The 10325-nt window shown below is 42.7% G+C and overlaps 1 protein-coding gene and 1 non-coding gene across 2 annotated transcripts in view; one reads left to right on the forward strand and one right to left on the reverse strand.

Annotated features, from left to right (window-relative positions):
- LOC138980222 (peroxidase-like protein 3) overlaps nucleotides 1-7043 on the reverse strand; it is a 7848-nt gene extending 805 nt beyond the window's left edge. Inside the window, exons 1-5 of the mRNA XM_070353062.1 lie at nucleotides 6870-7043; nucleotides 4629-4810; nucleotides 3864-3984; nucleotides 1015-1184; nucleotides 106-208 (exon numbers count right to left, since the gene is read on the reverse strand). Coding sequence (XP_070209163.1) covers nucleotides 106-208; nucleotides 1015-1184; nucleotides 3864-3984; nucleotides 4629-4810; nucleotides 6870-7009 — 716 coding nt within the window. The 5' untranslated portion in view covers nucleotides 7010-7043. The remainder of the gene's footprint in view (nucleotides 1-105; nucleotides 209-1014; nucleotides 1185-3863; nucleotides 3985-4628; nucleotides 4811-6869) is intronic.
- Nucleotides 3240-3312, forward strand: Trnar-ucu (transfer RNA arginine (anticodon UCU)). The gene has a single exon. It is a non-coding gene; the product is annotated as a tRNA-Arg (tRNA).
- Nucleotides 7044-10325: the final 3282 nt, after the last annotated feature.

Here is a 10325-nt window from a genome sequence, read left to right on the forward strand (position 1 = left end):
TATGGTCAAGTTACTCTCAAGCCATCTTCTTGAACGTCGCAAAACGGTTGAAAGACGAGTGAATATTATTCGTTAGGCCATTTGGATGTGTGTCTTCATACTCACTCTCGTCCAGCTATTCTGAAGACGTCTCGCTGAACGTTGAAGAAGTCGAGGTTATTGCATAGCACCCAGCCAAGGGTGGCCTTCCTCAGCTCAGCTCTCTGACCTGAGGATAAAGAGACGTTTTGGTCACGGGTGGAAAACAATATTTTTTTAAGTCTTTAATGGGGATCTTATGCGATATCTATGTAAAGACCGGCACGGTTGGCCTAGTGGTAAGGCGTCCGCCCCGTGATCGGGAGGTCGTGGGTTCGAACCCCGGCCGGGTCATACCTAAGACTTTAAAATTGGCAATCTAGTGGCTGCTCCGCCTGGCGTCTGGCATTATGGGGTTAGTGCTAGGTCTGGTTGGTCCGGTGTCAGAATAATGTGACTGGGTGAGACATGAAGCCTGTGCTGCGACTTCTGTCTTGTGTGTGGCGCGCGTTAAATGTCAAAGCAGCACCGCCCTGATATGGCTCTTCGTGGTCGGCTGGGCGTTAAGCAAACAAACAAACAAACAAACAAATCTATGTAAAGGGGACAGCAATCCACACTAACATGACGTCTAGGGTATCATTTTATCAACGTCTCATTTCATCGTGTCCTATGCTATTTCATCACACATCATCCTGGGAATAAAACATGTGGTTTGGCCATGATTCAGCAACGTTTTGAACTTATGGGCTGGTATATGGTAATTACTGGGGAGGGAGGGGGTGGGGGTGTCACGCGCAACAAACAAACAAAAACACTATATATAAAATTTAAAAAACCAACATCACCCACATTAACAACACATAGACAGACAAACAGACACAGACACATTCACAGACACACAGTATATCACTGAAGCTGACATTTCTCAGGATACGCTAACCATTATTATTAATATCTAGTGAGACTCGGCACGTAACTTCTACGTTTACTGACTCTGACTGAAGCCATTGGGTCCCTGGAACGCCTCGAAGTAAAATCGGTCGCCATATTTGAGAGAGTGAAACTGTCGAGCCAAAATACAGGCGATGGTGGGACCGACAATGGCGCCCTCTTCCGGTGGTTCTACCATGCTGCCTGTGAACACGTCGATGTCGTTGACGTCACTGAAACACGATGACGTCAAAATAATGAGTGTCACTATCTGCCTTCCTTATTTTACCCTGTAAACCACCTCCAAAATCACCAGAGGCTCTGGCAGAGATCTGTCCAGGCTGTCATGTTAGATAAGCCCGGCAGACCTGGGAACCCCTGTTTTGTTCTTGGAGTATTCTCAAACAAACTTGGCGTATTTTCAGAAAAATAAGTGTACCCCACACAACATTTGAACATCCATGATTCAAACATGCTTCGCACGCGTTCGTTGTACCCTTAAAACTAACGATTCTTTCAGTTTCAATGTTTAATGCCAAAAGCTGTAATCATTGATCAAATGCAGAGTTATATATAAAGTTCGTTTTAATCATTAAAATAAACAGTGCCACAGTAAATATATAGACAGGGATGCGCCCGTGAAGAAAAGCTGCCTGGGAATTTGTCTTGTCGTATTTTTTTCAACCGACCGTACTGATCGTATTTTAGACAAAAAGGCGTAGCAAATACGGCGAAGTCGTATGGGTTCCCAGGTCTAAGGCCTAAAAAAAAAAATAGGTGTGGTTACGGTAACCCGACCTACCCTATTTTTAGGGGCCGACCCTATAACTTTTTATTACATTATTTTCTTTAACAAAAATTTTTTTTTTAAAAATAAATAAACGAGTGCAGAAAACGCAATGAAAGCGAAAGCGCTCGAGTCGCACACTTATTTCCCTGTCAAGGAGGTTTAATTTGTACACATTAGAAAAAAAAAAGTAAAAAAAAAAAGTGATTGCCTACCTTCCTACCCTATTTTTTTGGGCTATGTTACCTTAACCACACTTTTTATATTTAGTCAAGTTTTGACTAAATATTTTAACATCGAGGGGGAATCGAAACGAGGGTCGTGGTGTATGTGTGTGTGTATGTGTGTGTGTGTGTGTGTGTGTGTGTGTGTGTGTGCGTGCGTGCGTGCGTGCGTGTAGAGCGATTCAGACCAAACTACTGGACCGATCTTTATGAAATTTGACATGAGAGTTCCTGGGATTGATATCCCCACACGTTTTTTTCATTTTTTTGATAAATGTCTTTGATGACGTCATATCCGGCTTTTCGTGAAAGTTGAGGCGGCACTGTCACGCCCTCATTTTTAAACCAAATTGGTTGAAATTTTGGTCAAGTAATCTTCGACAAAGCCCGGACTTCGGTATTGCATTTCAGCTTGGTGGCTTAAAAATTAATTAATGACTTTGGTCATTAAAAATCTGAAAATTGTAAAAAAAAAAAAAAAATTTATAAAACGATCCAAATTTACGTTTATCTTATTCTCCATCATTTGCTGATTCCAAAAACATATAAATATGTTATATTCGGATTAAAAACAAGCTCTGAAAATTAAATATATAAAAGTTATTATCAAAATTTTTTTTTCGAAATCAATTTAAAAACACTTTCATCTTATTCCTTGTCGGTTCCTGATTCCAAAAATATATAGATATGATATGTTTGGATTAAAAACACGCTCAGAAAGTTAAAACGAAGAGAGGTACAGAAAAGCGTGCTATCCTTCTCAGCGCAACGAATACCCCGCTCTTCTTGTCAATTCCACGTGCACTGCCTTTGCCACGGGCGGTGGAGTGACGATGCTACGAGTATACGGTCTTGCTGCGTTGCGTTGCGTTCAGTTTCATTCTGTGAGTTCGACAGCTACTTGACTAAATATTGTATTTTCGCCTTACGCGACTTGTTTTTGTTTTGTTTGCCTAATAAGGGCATGCTTCGTCATGAACACATAGTAAAACTCAACAGTCTGAATGCCCTGTGCAGAGCGAGAATTAGTTGCTGAATAGATTTTGTAACTGATATCCATCTCAATCTATCTGCGAAATAAATTAAAGCAACACATTTTTTTAAACTTACTGATAGCAATTGGCCTGCCCTATGAGTGAACTTCTTAGTGGAACTCTTTGTTAGCGGTAAAGCTATGGGATAAATAATGTTAAAAAAGTGAATGAACAGGTGTGCACGCATTATGTTCACTAACCAACGACTTGTGATGAAGGCGGTTTGCTTTATGTTAGGTACGAGTCCCCGTAGCGCAGTGGATAGCGCGCTGGACTTCTAATCCAGAGGTCGCGGGTTCGAATCCCGCCGGGGATGACTTTTTTTTGCTTACTCATTACATGCAGTGTCTGGTTAAAACACATGTGCCTTGGAAACAGAAAGGCAATCTCGATTGGTAACGCCGGCCCGCCCGACCTTCAATAACGTTTTGTATATTTCTGTTCTTCGTATTAGTTTTAATTTGACACTCTGCCCGCCGTTGTTAACGAAGCCTACCTTTGTTAACTTCAATAACGTTTTGTATATATTTGTTCTTCATATTAGTTTTATTCTTTTAATTTGACACTCTGCCCGCCGTTGTTAACGAAGCTTACCTTTGTTACCTTCAATAACGTGTTGTATATATATATTTTTTCTTCTGCATATTAGTTTTATCTTTACACTCTGTCCAATGTGCGTGCATCGCTTCTACTTTCTCTGCATGTGTCTGTAAACCTAAGTCATTCCGACGATAGCGTCCAAAGTAACTCTTTACTTCTGACAGACATACACACACCTCCTAACACCTCTCCCCCCCCCCCCTGGTCCCGAATAGCCAAATAAATTGAAGGTACATGAAGAAAAAATCAAGCACCCAACCAACCAACCTATATATCTGCGCTAAATCTCTTCCAGCCGTGCCCAGCGCTGAGTCCTGGAACGTGTTGACGGGTCTCAGACCACACGCCTGTCTGAACCGAGGATAGGATGGCAACCCGTGGTCACGACCTGTTCATTAAAGCAATTACAAGTATTGCAATACGATACGATACGATACGGTCCGATACGATACGATACGATACGATACGATACGAAAACATAACATAACACAATACAATACAATACAATACAATACAATACAATACAATACAATAACAATACAATACAATACAATACAATACAATACAATACAAGACCACACGCCTATCGGAACCGTGGATAGGAAGGTAAAGTTAAAGTCACACGGGCGATTCAATCGTTAAGATTCAATCGCGCGATCAGTTAATTAAAACAAGTACAATACAATACAATACAATACAATACGATACAATACGATACAATACAATACAATACAATACAATACAATACAATACAATGCAATACAATACAAAACAAGACAAGACAAAATAAGACAAGACAAGAAACACAATACAGCACGATTCATTTCAAAATGATACAATGATATACAACACAATAAAATACAACACAACAATACAAAACAAAACCCTAGGCCTGTCGGGATCGTGAATAGAATGTATGGTAACCAATGGTAACGACCTGCCAATTATAAAATAAAATCGGGAAGGATTGTGCATTTAAATATATAAATAAAACTCCCGGCGCAGAGAATACATTTCACCATCCCTTCTCACCTCTCTGGATGTTCAAAGCAACAAGGTCGAGGCCGTTAAAAGGTCGGTCAATTGGTTGAAAGAGGTGGTTGGTGATTTCACGAACAAAATGGCGGTCGACTCGTTGCGCCCTCTGTGAGTTACCTCCCGTCGCGTTAATAAGGCCGTAGGTGATATGGTGCAGGTTGTCGTAAACTTCGAACCTGTTAGACAATGTGAATTCTAAAATTGTCATGATCAATTTAAAAATAAACTATATCCTCTCCTTCCTTCTTTTCCATTCATTTGCGTCTTGGTCTAGAGTTGATTCTGCGATTTTTAACATTCGTGCTAGCCCCTGATTTGAAGTAATATGCCCGTCAAAAAACAGCTAAACTGACTATGCTAGGTTTGAATTAAGTATACAACTCGCGGACTGGCTGGCTGATTGATAAACTGAAAGACTGACTGATTGGCTGCTATAGGCTGATCGTCCTGGCAAAACTGCTTGGTACCATGTTTAAACAGCATCTCTCTGTCATGGTCCAAATATTAAAGTAACACTCCTTCCGTATAAAACAACAAGAAGGGCAAAGCCCATACGACTCACATGCTTGACCTTGACCTTTACATGACCTTGACCTTCAGGGTCAAGATCAAATAACTAAACCTAGCAATGACATCATACACTAAGAACTGCTTTACACATTTTTCCTACCAAAATACATGTGCCCAAGGTCAAGGTCATCCAAGGTCATGCAACACAAAGCTGTTAATTCAAGACATAGGAAGTACAATGGTGCTTATTGGCTCTTTCTACCATGAGATATGGTCACTTTTAGTGGTTCACTACCTTATTTTGGTCACATTTCATAAGGGTCAAAGTGACCTTGACCTTGATCATATGTGACCAAATGTGTCTCATGATGAAAGCATAACATGTGCCCCACATAATTTTTAAGTTTGAAACAGTTATCTTCCATAGTTCAGGGTCAAGGTCACTTCAAAATATGTATACAATCTAACTTTGAAGAGCTCCTGTGACCTTGACCTTGAAGCAAGGTAAACCAAACTGGTATCAAAAGATGGGGCTTACTTTGCCCTATATATCATATATAGGTGAGGTATTCAATCTCAAAAACTTCAGAGAAAATGTGAAAAATGTGAAAAATAGCTGTTTTTATAGACAACATTTATGGCCCCTGCGACCTTGACCTTGAAGCAAGGTCAAGATGCTATGTATGTTTTTTGGGGCCTTGTCATCATACACCATCTTGCCAAATTTGGTACTGATAGACTGAATAGTGTCCAAGAAATATCCAACATTAAAGTTTTCCGGACGGACGTCCGGACAGACGGACGTCCGGGGGGGACGGACGGACGGACGACTCGGGTGAGTACATAGACTCACTTTTGCTTCGCATGCGAGTCAAAAAACTGGCTCGCCAACTCTGATGTGGCCAGGCTCTGGCATGGGATAAGACCATCCCTCCACTTGGTCACATACCAACATTCAACAGACTGGGAGCTTTCTGTGCACAGTGGAAAGTTTGTATTACTTGATTTTGTAAATGAGATGAATTCAATAAAAAAAAAATAAAAAAATGTTAAACACTACCGTATATACCAGTGGTGTACAAATACCACTCCACACAGAAAGCAGTCAGGGTGTTGATTCTTGGTATGTGACCAAGTGGAGGGGTGTTCGCATCCCACATAAGAGTTATATGGGGATAAGGCTGGCTGGCCGAGTGGTAACGCACTTGCGCTCGGAAGCGAGAGGTTGCGAGTTCGACCCTGGGTCAGGGCGTTAGCAATTTTCTCCCCCCCTTTCCTAACCTAGGTGGTGGGTTCAAGTGCTAGTCTTTCGGATGAGACGAAAAACCGAGGTCCCTTCGTTGTACACTTACATTGGGGTGTGCACGTTAAAGATCCCACGATTGACAAAAGGGTCTTTCCTGGCAAAATTGTATAGGCTTTGATAAAAATGTCCACCAAAATACCCGTGTGACTTGGAATAATAGGCCGTGAAAAGTAGGATATGCGCCGAAATGGCTGCGATCTGCTGGCCGATGTGAATGCGTGATGTATTGTGTAAAAAAATTCCATCTCACACGGCATAAATAAATCCCTGCGCCTTGAATATGTGCGCGATATAAATTGCATAAAATAAAAATGAAAAAAAAAATCCCTGCGCTTAGAACTGTACCCACGGAATACGCGCGATATAAGCCTCATATTGATTGATTGAAGGCTCTAGCAGGTCTGCACCGACAAACTCACGGTTTGTTGAAGAGATCTCTGAGTAGCGGCGTCCTGCTCCCGATGTGAAAGGACTCGGGGATCATAGAGTGCCCGAAGCGGAAGGCCGAGGTGGAGAAGACACTGAAGATCCTGGGGTCGATGCCAGAGTTGTACATCATTACCCGGCCTGTGTTTAGACCGTATCTGAAGGTCAGAAAAAGGTATTTAAAGCAATTTATGTTTTTAGATGTATTCGCAACGATAAAAGGCTGGTTTGAATTATGTACAACCCCAGTCGATTCCAGACCCCGTCTCGTCTCGTTTCGTCTTGTCCCGTTCTGTCTTGTTTCGTCTTGTCAAGTTCTGTTTCGTCCTGTCTCGTCTCATCTCGTCATATCCCGTCCCGTCCCGTCTTGTTTCGTCTTACCCCGTCCCATTTTGTCTCGTCTCGTATTGTTGCGTCTCATCGCGTCCCGTCTCACCAAGTCTCGTCCCGTTCCGTCTCGTTTCATTTTACACCACCTCGTCTCGGTTCGTCTCACCCCGTCCTGTCCCGTCTCGTCTCGTCTCGTCTCACCTCGTCCCATCTCGTCTCGCCTTGTCTCACCCCGTCCAGTCTCGTTTCGTTTTGTCTCATCCCGTCCCGTCTCATCCCGTCCCGTCTCGTCTCGTCTCGTGTCGTCCCGTCTGTCTTGTCATCATACCTATGCATGTTGACAGGCCCAAGGACATGAGGGAGCCACTGGCCGTACAGGATGTTCTGCAGAACGGCCCCCACTATCGCGCGACACCGCTCAAAGATCTCCTCGTCGCTCACAAGCGGAAGCATACTGCGCATGTGGAAAGCAATGCGGTTGTGCTCGCGCATGAATACGGTGTGCATGGCTGTCAGCCCCGGCTGCTCGTTCACCCTTTCGTCACCTGGTACGATTAATCAGTCAATTCATCAGTAAATTGATCAATCAATAAATCAGTTGATCGATCAATCAATCAATCAATCAATCAGTTAATCGATTAGTCAGTCAAAAAGCAAGAGAGAATAAAAGCAATCGATCAATTATTGATCACTTGCACATGCATCAGTGCTACAGATTCTTGTTGGCAGAAGTTGTAACATACTTTAAGAATTGTGCAACGGAATATATAGGTTTCAAAAATAGTAAATGTAAAGGATTACACACGTTTTATTTAAACTGAGGTGTATTCGAATTCATTGTAAAGAATCATGAAATGTTCTATGCAACAACGGAGCAAAACAGGTTAGACCTATACTGGAGTAGACGGCGATATTCACAATACACACATTCTGACCACATTACAAACTTCAGCATCAAGCAAGGAATAAAACAAACAAATTACTCTGACTGCACAAGCCACATAAATGGGCACTGGAAGTGTAGAATAATGATTGCGTTTGGCTGTTAAAACATGGAACAAACCAATACAAACGTTGGCGGATACCCTAACCTAAAGGTCACCCTTCGCCTACCTCTCTCCTACCCCCTCTTACATTCTCTACGCCCCTCCCCCCCCCCCCCACCCCAAAGAAAACTAACAACATGATGTTGATCGAGTACCTGCCACAAAGCACGGGTCAGACGTCTGGCGCCGGACACAAGAGTCTTGAGTGTCACGTGGTAAGAAAGCTCCGTTAAACGTCTTCAGGTACATGCCTGGCCACACAAAGAGTAACACACGCCCGACAAGTTCTTAAAAAACCAAGCAGTTAACTGTTAATGAACGATTTTCAGAAATAACTCCGTCGGGTTTGTATGGGATGTGAAAGAGTGAATGCCCTTGCTTCTCTCGGACAAATAAATTCACACGTGTTCCTGTCTACGTGTTTGGGGGGAGTTTGCCCAGTCCGCGGTAGAGGCGCTGGCTTTACAACCGGTTGTTACTATCAGCGTGGGTTCAACCCCCAAGTTCTGCGCGGGATGTGTGTCCCAGAGTCAACTTTGTGCAGACTCTCCTCGGTGTCCGAACACCCCCGTGTGCACGCATGCGCACGATAAAGATCCCAGGGTCACAGCGAAAGCCTCAGGCCTTGGAAACACGAATACATGCATGCAAAAATATGAAGCTCGGGTGTCCGTTCGGCCAACAGCCAATAAAGTAACCATTTCAGCACTGACCCAAGACGAGCCAACCCGGTCCCTAGCCCATTTCAGGTCTCCTCTAGCAGCCGGCAGCCAGCTGTCTACATCCCCCCCCCCCCCCCCCCCCTGCATTTTTTTTTTCATACAAAGCCGGGTTTTCCCGTGTAACATGCCCCTAATGGCTTTGCCGTGAGGGCGTAAAACTTACATTTTCTCTCTCTCTCTCTTCGTCTACGTATTTCAGACAAACCACTTGCTAGTTATTGGCCCCTCTAATATTTCTCCGGGTAAAATCAAGGGTATTCACTCTTCCACACCCCGTACAAACCCGACAGAGTTATGTTCGGAATTCGTCCATTGATTGGGAAAAATAGAATCGTAAATGTAGATGAACAACACCAAGGCAACAAAAAAAAAAGGTATGTTTACGGTAACATAGGCCAAAAAAATAGGGTCGGTAGGTCGGGATTTTTTTTTTTCTTCCAAAAAACCATATTTTTACGTTATTTTGCAAAAAAAAACAATTTTTTTTTTCTTTTCCCCCAAATGCCAAAAAAAAAAGTCTAGGGTCGCGCGAAAAAAATAGGGTCGGTCGGGATACCGTAAACAGACTATTTTTTTTTTTGGCCCCAATATATATCCCCTCCCCCTACTTCCCCAAATCCACGTTAAGAAAGGTTGACGTCATTATGCATTACCGGGTACATTCATCGGGGAAATTAAGTTATTGCTATTTGAATTGTTCTTGTTCTGGATTTTATTCAGATTTTCATTATGCTTTTTTGCTGATGATTTAATTCTGGTTTTGAATACTGTTATCCGTCTTCAAAAGTAATTGAATATAACAAGAGACATTGCCAATAGACTTGGTCTTGTTGTGGTCACGCAGAAGTCTAACGTGTGGTTTTCAGGATTTGAGGTCGCCTTGCAGCGAGACAAGAGTTTGTTGTGCGGTACTCTTCTTCTAAATCGGCAAATCTAAGTTGCCAACGCTTCTCGATCAAGAAATAGTTCTTCCATTGCCGTGAAATCATACCTGTTCCGTTATTCTCCCTGATTTGGCGCATATGCTCATCAGAACTTCCGTAGATTGCTGATCCATCCACAAAAGCTGTCACCGAGTTCACGTTTTCTCTCGGCCCTGGAATACACATTGGGTTAGCTGTAATTTCTCAATGCTTCAATACAGATCAAGACATAGTTTTGCCTTATCCCCCTTCGTGTGTACAAGCAAACACGAGACCAAATGCGCACGGAAAAGATCCTGTAATCCATGTGAGAGTTCGGTGGGTTAAAGAAACACTACAATACCAAGCATGCATCCACCAAAAGCGTCGTATGGCTACCTAAATGGCGGGGTAAAAACAGTAAAAACACAGACACACACACACACACA

This window comes from Littorina saxatilis, linkage group LG11 (genome assembly GCF_037325665.1).
Source record: "Littorina saxatilis isolate snail1 linkage group LG11, US_GU_Lsax_2.0, whole genome shotgun sequence".
Lineage (NCBI taxonomy): Eukaryota > Metazoa > Mollusca > Gastropoda > Littorinimorpha > Littorinidae > Littorina > Littorina saxatilis.